Raw genomic sequence first — 20,037 nt, 5'->3', positions numbered from 1 at the left:
GGGATGTAAACAACAATCAGTGGGCTTGAGTCTGCTTTCACACACCAAGGTGTAAACAAGCATAAGCAGAGCATGGCCAATGGACTTGATTCTGCTTTCCTTTAAACAGTTTTAAATCCAGAGTAACACAATTTTAGTCAAAAGTCCTGATTTCTCCTCTTCTTTATCTGGAGTAACTCAACTGAAGTCAATCGGCCTAATTTTCATTTACTTTTACAGGCAGGCCAACACAACCACAACTTGTAGATTTGTAGGTTTCAGAGTAGCAGCCGTGTTAGTCTGTATTCGCAAAAAGAAAAGGAGTACTTGTGGCACTTTACAGACTAACAAATTTATTTAAGCATAAGCTTTCGTGAGCTACAGCTCACGTCATCGGATGCATTTAGTGGAAAATACAGTGAGGAGATTTATATACACACACAGAGAACATGAAACAATGGGTTTTATCATACACACTCTAAGGAGAGTGATCACTTAAGATGAGCTATTACCAGCAGGAAGGGGGCGGGGAAGGAGGAAAACCTTTTGTGGTGATAACCAAGGTGGGCCATTTCCAGCAGTTAACAAGAACATCTGAGGAACGGTGGGGGGTGGGGTGGGGGGGAGAAATAACATGGGGAAATAGCTTTACTTTGTGTAATGACTCATCCACTCCCAGTCTCTACTCAAACCTAAGTTAATTGTATCCAGTTTGCAAATTAATTCCAATTCAGCAGTCTCTCGTTGGAGTCTGTTTTTGACTTTTTTTTGTTGAAGGATAGCCACACTCAGGTCTGTAATCGAGTGATCGGAGAGATTGAAGTGTTCTCCGACTGGTTTTTGAATGTTATAATTCTTGACGTCTGATTTGTGTCCATTTATTCTTTTACGTAGAGATTGTCCAGTTTGACCAATGTACATGGCAGAGGGGCATTGCTGGCACATGATGGCATATATAACATTGGTAGATGTGCAGGTGAATGAGCCTCTGATACTCTGGCTGATGTGATTAGGCCCTATGATGGTATCCCTTGAATAGATATGTGGACAGAGTTGGCTACGGGCTTTGTTGCAAGGATAGGTTCCTGGGTTAGTGGTTCTGTTGTGTGGTTGCTGGTGAGTATTTGCTTCAGGTTGGGGAGCTGTCTGTAAGCAAGGACTGGCCTGTCTCCCAAGATCTGTGAGAGTGATGGGTCATCCTTCAGGATAGGTTGTAGATCCTTGATGATGCGTTGGAGAGGTTTTAGTTGGGGGCTGAAGGTGATGGCTAGTGGCGTTCTGTTATTTTCTTTGTTGGGCCTGTCCTGTAGTAGGTGACTTCTGGGTACTCTTCTGGCTCTGTCAATCTGTTTCTTCACTTCAGCAGGTGGGTATTGTAGTTGTAAGAATGCTTGATAGAGATCTTGTAGGTGTTTGTCTCTGTCTGAGGGGTTGGAGCAAATGCGGTTATATCGCAGAGCTTGGCTTTAGACAGTGGATCGTGTGGTGTGATCTGAATGAAAGCTAGAGGCATGTAGGTAGGAATAGCGGTCAGTAGGTTTCTGATATAGGGGGGTGTTTATGTGACCATCACTTATTAGCACCGTAGTGTCCAGGAAGTGGATCTCTTCTGTGGACTGGTGCAGGCTGAGGTTGATGGTGGGGTGGAAATTGTTGAAATCATGGTGGAATTCCTCAAGGGCTTCTTTTCCATGGGTCCAGATGATGAAGATGTCATCAATGTAGCGCAAATAGAGTAGGGGCATTAGGGGACAAGAGCTGAGGAAGCGTTGTTCTAAGTCAGCCATAAAAATGTTGGCATACTGTGGGGCCATGCGGGTACCCATCGCAGTGCCCGCTGATTTGAAGGTATACATTGTCCCCAAATGTGAAATAGTTATGGGTGAGGACAAAATCACAAAGTTCAGCCACCAGGTTTGCCGTGACATTATCGGGGATACTGTTCCTGACGGCTTGTAGTCCATCTTTGTGTGGAATGTTGGTGTAGAGGCTTCTACATCCATAGTGGCTAGGATGGTGTTTTCAGGAAGATCACCGATGGATTGTAGTTTCTTCAGGAAGTCAGTGGTGTCTCGAAGATAGCTGGGAGTGCTGGGAGTGTAGGGCCTGAGGAGGGAGTCTACATAGCCAGACAATCCTGCTGTCAGGGTGCCAATGTCTGAGATGATGGGGCGTCCAGGATTTCCGGGTTTATGGATCTTGGGTAGCAGACAGAATACCCCAGGTCGGGGTTCCAGGGGTGTGTCTGTGCGGATTTGTTCTTATGCTTTTTCAGGGAGTTTCTAGAGCAAATAGTGTAGTTTCTTTTGGTAACCCTCAGTGGGATCAGGAGGTAATGGCTTGTAGAAAGTGGTGATGGAGAGCTGCCTAGCAGCCTCATGTTCATATTCCGAGCTATTCATGATGACGACAGCACCTCCTTTGTCAGCCTTTTTGATTATGATGTCAGAGTTGTTTCTGAGGCTGTGGATGGCATTGTGTTCTGCACGGCCGAGGTTATGGGGCAAGTGATGCTGCTTTTCCACAATTTCAGCCCGTGCATGTCGGCGAAAGCACTCTATGTAGAAGTCTAGTCTGTTGTTTCAACCTTCAGGAGGAGTCCACCCAGAATCTTTCTTTTTGTAGTGTTGGTAGGAAGGTCTCTGTGGGTTAGTATGTTGTTCAGAGGTGTGTTGGAAATATTCCTTAAGTTGGAGACCTGCACATCTACCAATGTGATATATGCCATCATGTGCAATTTATCATCATATTCATCATCATAGCAAATCCCAAAGAGACATGACCTCCTTGCAGATCAAGCACCTCCCAGATCAATCTCTAGCTAGGTCTGTCAGGTGGTCTGGCTGGGTAGTCAGTTTATGTCCATCATTGGCAATTGTCGGTTGTGTAGCAGCATTCCTTAGTAAACATTTTCATAATTAATTTGTCTTCCATCCTAACAATATGCAGTTTATAGATTGATAGATTCCAAGGCTAGAAGGGACCGTTGTGACCCTTCAGTCTGACCTCTTGGATAACACAGATCAGAGAATTGCCCCAAAATAATTCCTAGAGCACAGCTTTTAGAAAAAATATTGAAAATTGTCAATGATGGAGAATCCACCATGATCCTTGGTAAGTTGTTCCAATAGTTAATTATTTACACCTTATTTCCAGTCTGACCTTAACTAGCTTCAATTCCAGCCACTGGATGGTGTTAAACCTGTCTCTGCTAGATGGAAGAGCTCATTGTTAAATATTTGTTCCCCATGGAGACTGCAATGATGTCACCCTTTAACCTTCTCTTTGTTAAGCTACATAGATTGAGCTATAATGTACGTATGTTTTATAAAGAATCTAAGCTGATGCTGATCAGGATTTTCAAATAGGCCTCGGGTGCTCAGTGCCCACCATCCATTGAGTTTCAATGGAATTTAGGTATCTGATTCTTTTAGATCCCCTGGGAAATCCCAGGCACTTTGTTAACTGAGTAGAGCTCCACAAATTACTTAGATTCCTTGGGCAGCTCCTGGAGATCCTGATAGGAGTTGCCCACGTGATTAAGACCCAATCACTGGTGAAATTCACCCGTCTGTAGAAGACTAGCCATGAAAGGGGGGGAGGGAGACCCATGTTCCTGCCCCTTGATGCCAGGAGGATACTCCGGCTGCAGGCAAGGCAGGTTAACAGCTGCAATGTTGTCTTCCGAGGACCCCTTTACAATGGGGGCAAGATGGGGGCTACAGCAGACAGCGATTCCAGGCTGGGCTGTATCCCATGGGGCCACCATGGGAGGCTGTTGTCAGGGTCACAGACCTTTCAGACTATGTAAGCTGCACCAGGGGCTTCTCAGGCATGTCAAGGTACCTTTGGCAGCTTTGAAAATCTCAATTTAACTAGATAAAGGTGCCTCAAAGGGCAACAGATTCCCAGACAGTCAGGCCTGTAAATAAGAACAGAAGTACAATGAAAACTGCTGGGCCAGATCCCCCACTGGTTGTAAATCAATATGGCTCCATTGACATCGGGGGGCCAGATCCCCAGCTAGTGTAAGTAAGCATAGCTCCATTGGTGTCAATGGGGCCAGATCCCCATCTGGTGTATTTGGAAGTGAGTGGAGCTACACCATAGATTAACAGATGCCCTGGCTCTATAGCAATGGGAGATATGGCTCTCTCAATTATTTATTTATTCATTTATTCATCATTGGGAGCACTGCAAGGCCACAGCACAGTTGGGCCCTGTTGTGTTACACGCTATACAAAGATATAGCACCATCCCCTTGCAATCCAGAGGTGGAGCCTTTAGCATGTCAAGCTCATGCCTCACAAAGCCAGGACCAATGAGTGAAGAATAGGGCTGGAGAACTATTAGGAGAGGAAGGGTAGCTATAGTCTCCAGGGGAGTTACCCAATTTATACTCTGTCCCATGAGATCTCCAACAGGAGCCATTAACTGAACAATCCATTCCCCATTAATGTATCTGAGACCCTGGAATGTTATTTTCCGGTTTACTTCTTCCCCCTATCATTTTCCTCAGGGTCTTTTTGACATCCTGGTTCCTCAGGCAGTAAATGATGGGATTGAAAAAGGGTACTATGACCGTGTAGAGCATGGACACCAACTTGTTGGAGTCAAAGGTGTACATGGCCCTGGGTCGGGTGTAGGTGAAGAGTGTGGTGGAGTAGAATATGATCACCACCACCAGATAGGAGGTGCAGGTGGAAAAGGCTTTCCACCTCCCCTGAGCCGTGGGGATCCGCACAATGGTGGCCACTATGCAAACATAAGAGGCTGGCACCACAAGAAGTGGCAGTAGGATCATGATCAAAGCCAGGATGAAGTCCACCATCTCTGCCAGTGACATGTCGGTGCATGCCAGGTTGAGCAGAGGCAAGATGTCACAGAAAAAGTGGTTGATGAACCCCCCCCCCCCCGCTTTACTTTGTTAAATGCTTTTTGCAAGAAATTAAGCTGGTCTTTTCAAAGGCATTTGAACAGTAGATTGGTTCTAGTCCCAGGTCTGTCACTGACCTGCTGGCTGACACATACCTCCTCTGTGTCTCAGTTTCTTCAGCTGTAAAAGGGGCATAATGATAGTGGCCCCCATTTGAATTGGTACCTGCGCACAACACTCCCTGAGGTTCGTTTTGAAAATCCCAGCCTTCATTTGAAGATTTCTGTGCATTAAAAAGTCTGTGGAAATGAGGCACTAGCTCCCACAGTAACAGATGTAGATACAGGCCCATTACTTTTCTCCTTGGAAAATCACAGCCTAAGGTACCAAGGAAAGAAAAAGGACAGGCCACGATTTTCAGTGATTCGTGGGGTGTCAAGCTTGGGGCTGCCCAATTCAGTCCTGGTTTCCAGCAGAGCTGACCAGGGAGGCCGATGCAAGCCACCGGCCCTCAGCGTACCTGTAAGTCAAAGAAAGGATAGTTGAGGGGTGAGGGCACTAGCAGGGCACATTTACACTACAAGCAAATGACACATGGCCATGAGTCTCAGATCCTGGGGCTCACGCAATGGCACTAGAAATAAATGCTCCCGCTTGGTCTCTGAAAGCTGGCAAGGAGCGGGGGTCTCACAGCCTGAGTGGGAATGTCTGCATGGCTGTTTTCTAGTCCAGAGACCTGGGTTCCGAGACTCACTGCCGATGGTTTGGTTTTTTTGTTGTTGTTTTTTTTATGTGGTATTGATGGGCTCACAGCCTCCCTGTGTGAATTTGGCACAGGTCACACAGGGCTGGATTTTCCAAGGTATATATGTGCTAAAAGACCAACCCAGATGCCTAATAAGGTTTGCAACAGAGTCTAAGGGAGTTAGGTGCCTGACTCTCAGTTAAATCAATGTCAGTTCGGTGTCTAACCTCATGGCTGCACCGTAGGAGCCCAAATACCTTTGGAAATCTGACCCTAAGAAGAGGCCAAATCAAATTACAATTAAATTATTATTATCATGGCAGCCTCAGTGTCCAACTCACAGACCAGGAACCCAATTGCATCAGGGCACTCACCTGGGCTGTGGGAGACTCCTCCGGTTCAAATCCACCTTCTGCTTGAGGATGATAAGGGATTTGAACTGGGGGAGGGCAGTTAATTTCATCAGCCAACCCCCTGGTTTTGTGTTATCTGAAGGAATAAATAACATTTCCTTATTCACTTTCTCCACACCAGTCATGATTTTATAGACCTATATCATATCCCCCCTTAGTCGTCTCTTTTCCAAGCTGAAAAGTCCCAGGGGTTTTTTTAAGCTCTCCTCATATGGAAGCTGCTCCATATCCCTTATCATTTTATTTGATCTTTTTTGTACTTTTTCCAATTCTAATATATCTTTTTTGAGATAAAGTGACCAAAGCTACACACAGTACTCAAGGTGTGGGCATACCATGGATTTATATAGAGGCAATATGATATTTTCTGTCTTATTTTTTGTCCCTTTTTTAATTACTCCCAACATTCTGTTCACTTTTGACTGCCACTGCACATTGAGTGGGTGTTTTCAGAGAACTATCCATGGTGACTCCAAGATCTCTTTCTTGAGTGGTAACAGCTAATTTAGATCCCAACATTTTGTATGTCTAGTTGGGATTATTTTTGTCCAGTGCACATTACTTTGCATTTATCAATATTGAATTTCATGTACAGAATGTCAAACTACAAAACAGCCCTATGTAAAATCTCATTCCAGCTGAACTTCTTGCACACCAGTGGCTTTCCAGTTGTGTGACTCTGCATGCTGCTGTGTCAGAGGGAGATCTTTTCATGGACTGATCACCCCAATCCAACCCTGGCTTGGTCTCAGACTGCACCAGGGAGAGCTCCACTAATCATTTGTGGTCCAAGGGAGAACAATGTGAAAAAGAAATCTGAGCCACCAGCTGGTGTACAGATAACCTCAAGTCCGCACTCTTCCTTATCCAATCAAATGTCCCACAGAGACAAAGTTTGATGACCGTACTTGTTCTTTATTCAGGCAAAGCTTCCACCGAACTCAGAGTCAAATGATTATGGGCTAGATTCTCAAAGGGACTTAGGCGCTGGGATGCTGAAGGTTGCAATGCTTGACTCTTATGGGCCTAGAAAATCACAGCTATTCCCAAAACCTGAGTTTGGTGTCTAGGCTCCTTACACAGTTAATGGGGAAAGATAGGTGCCTAAGGATGGGACTGACAAAAGCCAACAAACTTGGAGGGGAGCTACCTAAAATAGCCAATGGGAGATGCCAGGTAGAGGGGTGTTTGACACCTGAATGTGGGCTGTAGGGACGAGCCTTCACCTGCATGGGATTCTCAGCCATGCATAGACTGGGGCTGGAGCACCCATGGAAAAAGTTAGTGGGTGCTCAGGACCCACTAGCCACCTGCTGATCAGCTGTTCAATGGTGAGTGGGAGGCAGTGGGGGAAGGGGGCAGAGCAGGGGTGGAAAGAGGTAGAGTACGGCCGGGGCGCACTCAGGGTGGGGGCACAGCGGGAGTGGAAAGAGGCAGAGCAAGGATGGTGTCTTGGGGGAAGGGGCGGAGTGTGGGCAGGAAGAGGCGGTGCAAAGGTTGGCCTTGGGAGAAGGAGCAGAGTGGGGGTTAGGGCCTCAGGGCAGAGCGGGAGTCGAGCATCCATGCAGAAAAATGAAAGTTGGTGCCTGTGCAGCCAGGTTGTTGTGGTGGTGGAGAGATAACTTATAGCCAAGTGGTTTGGGCACACACCTGAGATGTAGGCCACCTTTGTTCAACTCCAACCTCCAGGTGAGTGGGGAGAAGGGATTTAAAAAGTTATCTGCCACCTATCAATAGATCTCTCATTCTCTCTCCTTGAAGCCTTTCCACTTTGGACAACTACCTAAAGAGTCATGGGAACAGTGGGACCAGATCTTGTCTCTCCCACAGCCTGAGTGAGTGCTTTAACCACCAGGCTATGGAGTCATCCTAATGCTTGCCCATGTTCAGTCTCTCTTGCCCAAAGAGTCTTTAATTGTTATATATATGCACTTTCTTTCATCTTTCTTCCACCAAAGTAACTGGAATATTGTGGGAAGATGGATTTGTTTCCAAGAATATTTTGATCGCCTACTGCATTGTATACTCCTGGGGGAATTCTGTGCTACTGCATTCATGCATAATTAATGAGCCCCACATATTTTAATTATTTTTGGTGAAGAAAAAAGCTACTGCCGAAATGTTTCTGCAGTTCCACCTTTTTTCCCACCAGAGGGTGCTGTGGTGCAAGAACAGCAGCAGCTCCCCTCCACCAAGGGAAGAGAAAGGGGCTATGGGGAGATAGACAGCACTGGGTGCTGGGGCTCAGTGGAAGTGGAGGCACAGGGCCATGGGAGGGAGAGAGGTGCAGAGCCACATGGGGATGGGGAGGGGGTAAAGGGACACATAGAGATAGAGAGTGGCTAGGTGGGGGCACAAAGACACTTGGGGACAGGACAGGGGACCGGGACACATAGAGACAGGGGGTGGCTGGATGGGGGCACAGAGATACATGGGGACAGGATAGGGAACCGGGACACATACAGACAGGGGGTGGCTGGATGGGAGCACAGAGACATATGGGGACAGGATAGGGGACCAGGACACATACAGACAGGGGGTGGCTGGGTGGGGCCACAGAGACACATGGGGACAGGGCGGGGGACAGGGACACAGGGACGGGGAGTGGCTGGGTGGGGGCACAGAGACACCTGGAGACGGGGGAGGGGCCACATGGCCACATGGGGATGTGCGGAGTGGATGTCTGAGTGGGGATGGAGGGACGTGTGAATAGGGGGTGCAAGGACACATGGGGATAGGCGCAGCTGTGCCTGACTGAATGGGAGAGGCTAGGGGTCTGTATGGGGGAAGTTCCCTAACAATTCCTCCTGCCCCACAACCCCCCCCCCCCGAAAAAACCTGTTCCATACTTTTCCCACCCATACCCAACAAGCTTCCAAGTTCACACCCAGGCTCCTTCCCAGCAATTTACTTCCCTCTCCCTCAGCTCCTCTGTTATCCCTGGCTCCCCCAAGTGTTTGCAAGGTACAGTTCTGTATTGTAATTTAAATTAATTATTACTCAGAGTTCTGTATTAATATGTCTAGTAAGGAATCTATTTTTCAAAAAACATTTTCTGAATCTTTTTTGTTGTCTGTATTGTTACAGACATACTTTCTGACAGGTATTTTGAAATAAATGACCGAAAATAATTGAAACTGGTGTGATTATATTAGGTTATTTTGACAAATAAAATATGCAAAATTTTGCAGAATTTTAAAATATTGTGTGCATAATTTTTTGTTGTTGCATAATTCTTAATTTTGGGCACAGAATTCCCACAGGAGTAATTATAATACTTTTGTTGATATTTCCATACATAAAGAGCTGCTGCACATAATGAGGCTTGGCAAAATTTATTTTTTTCTTTTTGATCATTTCAGCCAGTAATATCAATTATTTTTAAGAGAGACAAAGTGGGTGAGGTAATATCTTTTATCGGACCAATTTCTGTTGGTGAGAGAGACAAGCTCCCCAAGCTAAACAGTGTTCTTCTTCAATTCTTCATGTAATCGAGTGTCAAAGCTAAATACAACGGTGGGACAGATTGTGTAGCATAAGGGGTAAACACATGTTCCAAGGGAACCTTTAAGATGAAAGGTTACATATTGTTGTAATGACTCATAAAACCAATATCTCTGTTGGGGACATGGTTTTTAAGTTTGTTTGTTATTTTAGATTTTTATGCTTGTAAAATTTTCAAATCTGCAAAAAGTTATGGGTTTTAAGCATTTTTTTCAATTTTTATTTAATTAAATTTTAACAGTTGAGTGAAATTGCGGGGAGGAGGGTTCAGACAGTAAATATTTAATGACAGTAGACATTGAGATTCAAAAAGTTAAAGATGTATAACCGTCTAAACACAAATTGTCAGCATCACTCAAACCCCCAGATCCTTTTCTACAGTATGACCACTTAGCCAGTTATTCCCCATTTTGTAGTTGCGCATATGCTTTTTCCTTCCTAAGTGAAGTACTTTGCACTTATCATTACTGAATTTCTTTATGTCGAATTCAGAGCAAGTCGCCAGTTTGTCAAGGTCATTGTAAATTCTGATACTATCTTCCAAAGAGTTTGCTGTCATCTGTACATTTTATAAGCTTAATCTCCACTCCATTATCCAGGTCATTAATGAAAATATTGAAAAGAACCAGACCCAGGACTGACCCCTGTGGACCTGCACTAAATAGGCCCTCCCATCAGTTACCAATATTATAGAAATAGCTATATGTTAATATGTTAATTATACCTATAATATTGTAAACCAGGAGTCATCCCATGAGTTAAATGGTGATTAATGAATGGAATCGTTCATGAATGCAGGAGCTAGCCAGCAGGATTATACCATTCTGATGCCTCACTCAGACAGGTGAGTCATAGCATTGCCATGATAATAAGGGAAGTGGGAATGAGTGGGTGACAGAGGATCTAGGGCATGGGCTGGGAATTACTGAGGAAAGAAACCTACGAGTAGCCCAGCCTAAGAAGTATTGGAAACACTCAAAAGAGTTAGTCAGCAGACTTATACCGATCTGTTGCGTTACTGACGTAGGTTATTGTTTACCCCACATTTATATAAGGGATAGAGGAATAGATGTGTGGTGGAGAGATGATCTAGGGTGTGGGATGAACAGTCCTGAAGGAGGAACCCTAGAATAATCTATATCAAATGAAAAGGTTCCATTTTGGAGGAGAGTTTGGATCTTACACACTTGGCCAGATCCTCCAGTGACATATGTCAGCTGTGTTTCACTGACTTCCCTAACATTTGAGCCTCTAAATTTGTTAGTCTCTAAGGTGCCACAAGTACTCCTTTTCTTTTTGCGAATACAGACTAAAATGGCTGCTACTCTGAAACCTACCTAAAAAACAGATAAAGGATAACTCCATTAACTGGTAACTAGTACAGGGGCTCTCAAACTGGGGATCAGGATCCCTCAAGGGGTTGCAAGGTTCTTACATGGGGGCGGCGGGGGGGGGGGTGAGCTGTCAGCCTCCACCCCAAAGCCTGCTTTGTCTCCAGCATTTATAATGATGTTAAATATATTTTAAAGTGTTTTTAATACATAAAGGGAGGGAATCACACTCAGATGCTTGCTATGTGAAAGGGGTCATGAGTACAAAAGTTTCAGAACCACTGGCCTAGTAGGTAAGCTCTTTATAATTCAGGTAAGGTTAGACGTTTGATTGCCTTGAGAGTCAACATTGCCAACAAATTAAATGTTCTCTTAATTAAGTCCCCCATCCTCTTAACTAAAATATCCTGCGGTAGCTGCCTCAAAGGAAGATGACATGAAGGATATAATATAAAAGGATGCATTACTCCCTTTACAAATGCTACTAAAATGAATCAATGCTATCCTACACATGGTCTTAGTTCACTTTACTAAGAGAAAGAAAGTATATAAAAAGTTCTGAGAGAAACTTCAGGCAGTTAGAAAATGACAAGGCTAAGAGAAGATGTCACAGCATCAGTCTAGTAGGACTGCAACTGAACAGGTAAGATTTATACTTCCTATTAACCAAAGGGGTGTTAATCTTCTCTGTCATTTACTGTGTTTTAGCTGAGTTTGCAAATCATATGAAGAAATTCAGAACAAGAATCATGGAATAAAATCTAGAGTTGGTCAGAAAATGTTTTTCCCCCCATGTAAAATTCTATGAAAATGAAAACTTTTTCATCCGGATCAAAGTTTTCAGTGGAAAATGTCAACCTTTTGTCCAAAAACCAAACACTGAAAATGTTTCCCTTGGGGTTAGATTTTCAAGGGTATTTAGTCACCTGAAGCTGCAGAAAGGCACTCAGAGGGATTTTCAAAAGGACGGGAGTAGATTAGACACCTAACTCCCTTTGATTTTAATGTGTGTTTAGGTGCCTAACCTGCTTAAGCTCATCTGCATCTTTAGGTAAATAAATACCTCTGGATATCTGGCCCATAGGCTGAGATTTCAAAGCTACCTCAAAGATTTATCTTGTTTGCACTTCTAGGCTGGGACTGTCTACTACTTATAAATATTTGTAAAGTATCTACCATCATAGGGCCATAATCGCATAAGTGACACACAATCATACTTCTGCTTCTCTGCCTTCTCCAATATAAAACTGATCAGGAGGCTTGGAAGGATTCGATGTCTATGCATGCATGTCCACAAAGGTTTATTTCATTATAAACACCCAATACCAAGGAAAAAATATTTCCACTGATAATAATCAAAACTGACAGATAGGCAAAGTGGGAAAAATGTTGCCTGAGAACTTAGAATCCGAATCCGGTGATTTAGACTTTTGAATTAGACTCCTCACAAATGGACTACTGAATGAAACAAAGCAAAACCAGATAGGATTTCGTGATTTCAGGTCACTTGCTTTGTATATTTTGACATGTGATGTTGACAATTTGTGATTTAACAGTTATAAAGCTGTAACTTCTTGTATCTCAAAGACTACTGTCGTTCAATAATTGTCTGTCCCTCCATCTCTCAAAATGGGGAAAATTTAAATAAATAAAATAGTAAAAACTGCTTAAAATTAACATTGATAATACCATTGAAATGATTTAAAAAATTATTTCTGACAAGCCTAGGTATCAGCTTATACCTATTACTGGATTGCTTCAACCTGGGCTTCATATACAACCATACACCATAACTCTGACATACACACTGGAGGGAGACATAGGTTAAAAATGCATATACTTCCTTTAAGATATGCTTTTGCTCTTGGATTTCATTGAAAGCAAGAGAACAATTTTTAAAATCAGGGATATACATATGTACAAGGAAATGTATGTGAAAAGTGTAACTCCTTTCAAGATATGGTTTTCTTCTTATATTTCTTATGTCAAACAAAAGAACAGAGATTGACAAATATGAGCAATCTATTTCCTCATAGAGATATCTGTCTCTGCCTAGCAAACAGCATCAGCTTATCATTCGTGCAGCATTTCAAAACTTGGGCAGCTCAAATCATGATAAAATCATTTGTCTCCAGTATGGCAAAGCAGAAAAAATAACAGTGGTATTTGTATAAATTATAGATATACAGAAGCCTTCACTGAAAGTTCACTTTACAATCTCGATGACTGCTCTTTCTAAAAGGGTTTCGGGGGGGGGGGGGAAAGTGAGACATTATGGACTTAATTCCAAAAGGCATCTGCCTCTATGTTCATAATATTTTTAAATATGTGATTCCGCTGCAAATTTCAACTGCACAGAAATTCAAAGCTCTCCAACACTCAGTGACAACTGTTTTGTTTTGTTTTCTGGAGTAAAACATTCCATAGATATTCCCATTCTTTTTCTTGGATAATCACTATTCTCTGATGTGACAGCATGTATGGCTTTGCTACCACTCCATCATGATTCACTGTCAACAACATCCTCTAAATGAATGAAAGAGCATCCAACTCTGACACACCTGAATGGAAGATGAGACAAGAAAATGTGAAACATGGAGGCTTAGTTACCTCGGCCTAGATAAGAACAATTTTGTCTCTGGATCAGAGAATAGTCGAATGACTAGCAGGGGTGTTTTAAAGTTATTACTTATTATTATTATTTCTCTTTTCCCTCTTTTCCTCTAGAGAAAACTCATGGAAAAAGTAGAGTGGAGCAATCAAACATTCATCACAGAATTCATACTGTTGGGATTCAGAAATCTCCCAGAACTGCAGACGCCTCTCTCCTTGCTGTTGCTAGTGATCTAAACTGTGACCATGGCCGGGAATATCCTTACTCTTGCGATAGTTGTGGCTGATCAGAACCTTCATACCCCCATGTACTTCTTCCTGGGGAACTTGTCCTGTTGGAGACCTGCCACACCTCCACCATCCTGCCCAGGCTGCTGGCCAGCCTCCTGACTGGGGACAGAACCATTTCATATAGCAGCTGCATCGCACAACTGTACTTCTTTGTATTCATGGTGACTGCTGAATGTTTCCTCCTATTAGTCGTGTCTTATGACCGCTACTTAGCAATATGCAATCCCTTGCATTATGCAGCACTTATGAGAAGCTGGGTTCATACACAGCTAGTGTCTGGCTCTTGGATAATGGCCTTCTTTACTAGTACCTTGATAACTCTTTTGATGGCCAGGTTAACATTCTGTGGCCTCAACAAAATTGACCATTTCTTTTGTGATTTTGCCCCAATGCTCAAACTCTCCTGCAGTGACACCAGCCTGATTGAACTGGTGAATCTATTACTGTGTTTTGCAATTATACTTCTTACATTCCTGTTAATCATGATGTGCTATGTTTGTAACATTGCCACCATCCTGAGAATCCCCTCCACCACCAGAAGGCAAATGGCCTTTTCCATCTGTTCCTCCCACCTCATCATAGTTGCGACTTTCTATGGACCACTCATCATTAGTTACATGATATCAACTGCTGGCACTGCAGGAGACCTGCACAAAGTGTTGTCTGTCTTCTATACTGTCCTGACACCCTTGGTCAATCCTCTCATCTACAGCCTGAGAAACAAGGTGGTCAAAGAGGCATTGAAGAAAGCTGGAGGCAAACTGGCTGCTTTCATGAGGAGTTGAATGAAATTCCTACCGTCTCTCTTTTAAACTGAGTAGAACCTTATCCAGTTCCTTGACATGCTGAAGAAAATGGTATCACATATGGACTGGGTGTGGGTGATAAAATATCTCCCCTCCTGAAGTTAAAATGCATTGAGGATACCTCCATTTGCTCCTACTTTTTCACCACATCCAATAAATAATTCTTCCCCATATAATACTCCCCTTTTGTTCCTGTGATAGGCTTCAGTATGAGATAATTCAGGGATATTACATGCTCTCCACGTTTATCTGATTGATGTAAGGTGGTTTGTCATATGAACACAAGAGATTAAATGCTGGGATGTTTACTGTGTGTTTGTGTAGGATTAAGTCAACAGAGGGAGGAAAAAGAACAATGACTTCACATAATGACAATACTCATCTAACAACTGTTAAGGGACAGTGCTATAATAATTCACTTTGATGTCTCCATCTCTGACTGTCAGCCAAGGGAGGGATTCCAGTGTATAAGCAGAAGAGAACCCCAAAAGCCCAGGAACCTGTGACAAAGGGCTTCTAGGGGGGATAAAAGTGTAATTTTCAAGGGAAGTAACAGTTGTTTTAGGGAGCTGCTGATGAGAAGCGGGTCTCACAGATAGAGACCCCATTTTTAGGGTCCTTGAAGAAAGAGGGAACTGCCTGTGGTCTGTCTCAATGGATAGTAAGTCTCTAGGTATGACAGACTTGCACATAGGACTTTTGTTGCTATAAAATCCTTTATTTGCTCTTACATTATTCTTTGTTCCTACTGTGGGAAATAAACAATACTCCGTTTGGAGACAGCCCTCTGGTCATGGGACTTACCAGTAGAACTGGGCAAATTTTTTTGACAAAATGAGCTTTCAGCAGAAGACAGAGTTTCATTATAACCGATACAGAGGCCACAAAGGTTTCCTCAGATCTAGGATGGAATTTCAGGTCAAAACTAGTGAAAGAGTCAGTTGTCATGTGGTTAGTGCACTTAGTTGAGATGTAGAAGACCCCGGCTCAAATCTCTGATTAGGAGCAAGATGTTAGCCCTATGTAGCCGCCCATATGAGTGTTCTAACCAATTGGCTATAGAGTCTGTCTGGTTTTCACTCTTTCCTGTTAGAGCAGTTGCACTTTGAAATAAAACATTTTGGGTAAAACAAAAAATTACAGGTTTCAGAGTAAGCAGCCGTGTTAGTCTGTATTCGCAAAAAGAAAAGGAGTACTTGTGGCACCTTAGAGATTAACAAACTTATTTGAGCATAAGCTTTTGTGAGTTACAGCTCACTTCATCAGATGTAGCTCATGAAAGCTTATGCTCAAATAAATTTGTTAGTCTCTAAGGTGCCACAAGTACTCCGTTTCTTTTTGCAAAAAAATTACAGTTTCAGTGGGACTGAACTTCCCTCTTGCCCTTTCCGGCCCCCAAAAAAATATTGTTTGATTTTCCTGTTAGAAAAATTGAAATATTTGGGTAAATATTGAAATTTTCCCATGTGTCTGGGGCACAGGCGCTGACTTTTGTTTTTGCCGGTGTGTGCTCCTCTCTCCCTACCCCCCATGCAAGGGGCAGGCAGGGCCTCATGGGGAAGAGGCCGATTGGAGACAGGACATTAGGGCGGAGCATCATTAGACCTTCAGGAGAAAGAGGCCAAGCAGGGCCAGGGCCACGGGGCGGAGTGTGGGCAGACCAGGGTAGAGCCCACAAAAGATTAATCCAACCCTGCGGGTGCTGAGCACCCCCTATTTTTTTCTTTTTTTCGGTGCGTGCTTGAGCCCAAGAGGACCCGCGGAGTCGGAGTCTATGGTACTGGGGCATCCTCCAGCAGCAGGCCGTGGCAGAACAGGAACCCCCTGCCTCAATTTCCCTTATTCCTTGTCACCATTCACTCCACAACAGGCTCTCTTGCTTAAATAATACATCTCCTTCGGGCTGGTTTATTGCTAAAGCATGGTTCAAATGATCCCCGGTACAAATCCCAAACCTAAATCCATTTCTCACACTCAGTGCATGTAGGCCTTAAAACCCCCGCTCTTCCCAGAAGGAACTTACACTACCTCCTTGCTGGGAGTTCATCCTCAATGGTGTCTTCCGCCACACCTGGGCACTTTGTCACTGCTCTCCTGTCCCTTCTGCAGGAGAGCCACCTCCCTGCCCCCAGACCTTCCAGCTGGGGTGCAACCCTGCACTTCTCAGCAGAATCCCCCACCACCTTTCTGTGGGAACCACTTCAGCTCTCCAGTGTGGAGACCCCAGCGGAAAAGGCCCCATCTGCTCCCCTGCCTTCGGCTCTCGGCTCCAGCTCCGTAATTTGGAAGCCCAGCAGGCAACTCTTTCTGTGTCCGCTCCTGCCTTCAGCCCTCTCCAAGTCCTGGCTTGGGGATGTCAGGCGGCAAAACCTTCTTGCTGCTCTTCCATCTTACCTGTAGGAAAAACTTACAGCTTCCTTAAGGGGCCTCCTCCGATTGCCTAGTCTCAGGCAGCTGTCACCTGTTCATTTCTGACTCCTAGGCAGCTCTCACCTGCCCTTTACTTCACTGATTTACCTCTAGCGCCCCGCTGCCTTCTTTAAAGCCTCATTAGGAGGCATCTGATGAGTCACAGGTGCACTGACCCCTGTTCTTTCTTACAGAACCAGTGTGACCCTGTGACACCACAGAAAATTTTAATTATGGAGAAACTACATATCCCCATGGAAAAATCATTCTGAGGGAAAATTCCCAGCCAGTTCTACTTGCAGGCAGAGCCATTCCCTAAAGTACCGGGGATGTGTTAGAACTTCCTGTAGATGTGCACTCATGTTCTTCCATGTGGAAAGAAAAGAATTTATTTGTGGTAGTGTCTTGTGTTTATGACCATCACTGATGTCTGAACCTACCAATGATGCTACCAGTGTCTGCCTTAAATCCATTCAGTGCCCAATGCATGCTTGGATGTGTGATATTGGCATAACAGCACATTCCTAGGGACACTACATCAAAGCTGTAATGAGTGGAAAAGTGAAGAATGCACCTGAAACTGAATTATGCTCATGCAAATACAAGTGAGCCTCAATTTTCCAGGGGTCTCAGGAGACATCCAAACCAACTGAAAAAAACAGTGTTCGGATAATGGGAATCATTGGTGCCGAAGAGCCTCTAATCTCCACAGGGCTGAACTGAGGCTATGTCTCCATAGGGTGACCAGATAGCAAGTATGAAAAATCGGGACAGAGTGTGTAGGTGCCTATATAAGAAAAGCCCCAAATATCGGGTCTGTCCCTATAAAACTGGGACATCTTGACTACACACTAGTGTCAAGGAAATAGAAAGCACACTGCGATCCACATTATGGCACAAGCTACATGGATCACTGAAAGGCTCTGGCAATGGATAGCTGATGGAGTGTTTCCCCACTGCTACAGTCTTTTCCTTCAGAAGCCCCTGCAGGAGGAAGGAAGTGGGACACTACACTGTTAAAAATAGCAGTGTGGACAAGAGGCCACAGCTTGGGTGTGTAGAGAGTCATATAAGGTATGTACTTACATGCATATCCAGCCTCTTCAGGAATGTCTTTACTCACCTAAGCAGTGTGTCTCTGTCTACACCACTATTTATATGCATACTGGGGGTGAGGGCTACCCATGTATATGCTCTATATGCCACCAAAAGAAGTGTGCAGTGAAGATGTGCCATAAGAGTCTTCAGGACTCTATATTCCATAAGAAGTTAGTGGCAAAGGAGCAAGATTACTGATAAATTTAGCAGTGCTGTAGAAGAAAAAAAGCAGGACTATCAAATGATTCATGCTAAACTTTTTATAAGAACTTATGACAGTTAGGTGGACACGGTCAATTTCAGCTCAAATTCGTATTGAGGTCCTGGTTGAAGAAGCAGAGAACTGAGAGTTCCAGCTTTGCATCATTGTCAAAGGGAGGGTGGGAGCTGGCCCTGTGAGGATAGGTTGGACAGGAAAGGGGGTGCTATATCCTGGCTTTGAAAATAAGGACGAGAAAATTTTGTTGGATGTGGTGAAAGAGTAGGAACAAATGGAGGTATCCTCAATTCATTTTAACATCAGTTAGGGAAGATATTCTACCACCCACACCCTGTCCACGCGTGATGTCATTTTCTTCAGTGAGTCAAAGGACAGGACGAGGATCTACTCAGTCTAAAAGAGGACATAGGAATTTCATTCACCTCCGTATAAAATCAGCCAGTTTGCCTCCAGCTTTCTTCAAAACCTCTTTGACCTCCTTGTTTCTCAGGCTGTAGATGAGAGGATTGACCAAGGGAGTCAGGACTGCGTAGAAAACAGAGAACACTTTGTGCGGTTCTCCTGCAGTGCTGGCTTTTGGTGCCATGTAAATAATAATGAAAGTATCAACCACAATGGGGTGGGAGGAACAGGTGGAAAAGGCCTTGTGCCTACTGGTGGTGGAAGGGGTACTCAGGATGGTGACAATGATGCAAACGTAGGACGTCAGGGTTAACAGGAGGGTAGGAAGTATAATTGCAAATGACAGGATTAGATCCACCAGTTCAATCAGGCTGGTGTCACTGCAGGAGACTTTAAGCATAGGGGTGAAATAACAAAAGAAATGGTCAATTTTGTTGGGACCACAAATGTTAACTCGGCCTTCATAAAAGTGATCACAGTGCTGCAAAAGAAGGCAGTTATCCAAGAGCCAGGCAATATCGGGATGCAAACCCGGCTGCTCATAAGTGTTGCATAATGCAAGGGATTGCATATTGCTAAGTAGCAGTCATAAGACATGAGTAATAAGAGTAAACACTCAGCAGTCACCATGACTACAAAGAAGGATAGTTGTGTGATGCAGCCGCTAAAGAAATGATTCTGTCCCTAGTCATGAAACTGGCCAGCAGCCTGGGCAGGATGATGGAAGTGTAGCAGGTCTCCAAGCAGGACAAGTTCCCCAGGAAGAAGCACATGGGTGTGTGAAGGTGCCAATCAGTCACAACTAGGGCCACAATGAGGATATTCCCAGCTATGGTCACAATGTAGATCACTACGAACAGCAGGAAGAGAGGGGTCTGCAGTTCCTGGGGATCCCCGAATCCCAGTAGGATGAATTCTGTGATGGTTGTTTGATTTCTCCACTCTATATATTCCATCTGATTTCTCTAGACGAAAATTTGGGAGAAGAAAAATAAATAAAATAAATAATAACAGTACAACACATTTGGAGATGCAGGTGGAAAGTCTGGTTGAGTTTAGAAAGGGGTTTGAGCAGATGATGGAGCAAAGATATGAGGTATCTGAAGGGAAAAGCTCAGACTCACAAATAGAAGCAGGGCTGGGGAATTTTGAGGGGAGACTGGGTGAGGAAAGTGGTCAGTGGAAACATGTGACTCAAAGAACCAGGCAGAGGAAAAGACGGGCTAGTGAAGGAGAAATAGAGCTTAGGAACAGGTTTGCAGAGTTGGAAAATGAAGAAGGGGCTCAGCAGGTACTTGTTGAAGGTGGAAGGGTAAGGAAGAAGAGAAGAGAGGCTAGTCCTATAGGAAA

The 20,037-nt window shown here is 44.0% G+C and overlaps 1 protein-coding gene across 1 annotated transcript; it reads right to left on the bottom strand.

Annotated features, from left to right (window-relative positions):
• Window positions 1–3,869: 3,869 nt before the first annotated feature.
• LOC119842190 (olfactory receptor 6P1-like) lies at window positions 3,870–19,643 on the bottom strand. Its single transcript, XM_038370096.1, is given in 4 exon segments — window positions 3,870–3,901; window positions 4,474–4,881; window positions 19,119–19,349; window positions 19,352–19,643. Coding segments are annotated over 4 exon segments (963 nt in total).
• Window positions 19,644–20,037: the final 394 nt, after the last annotated feature.

Source organism: Dermochelys coriacea, chromosome 13 (assembly GCF_009764565.3).
Source record: "Dermochelys coriacea isolate rDerCor1 chromosome 13, rDerCor1.pri.v4, whole genome shotgun sequence".
NCBI classification, from domain to species: domain Eukaryota; kingdom Metazoa; phylum Chordata; order Testudines; family Dermochelyidae; genus Dermochelys; species Dermochelys coriacea.
The sequence above is the reverse complement of the archived record's forward strand: the minus strand, read 5'-3'. Positions and strand labels throughout refer to the sequence as shown.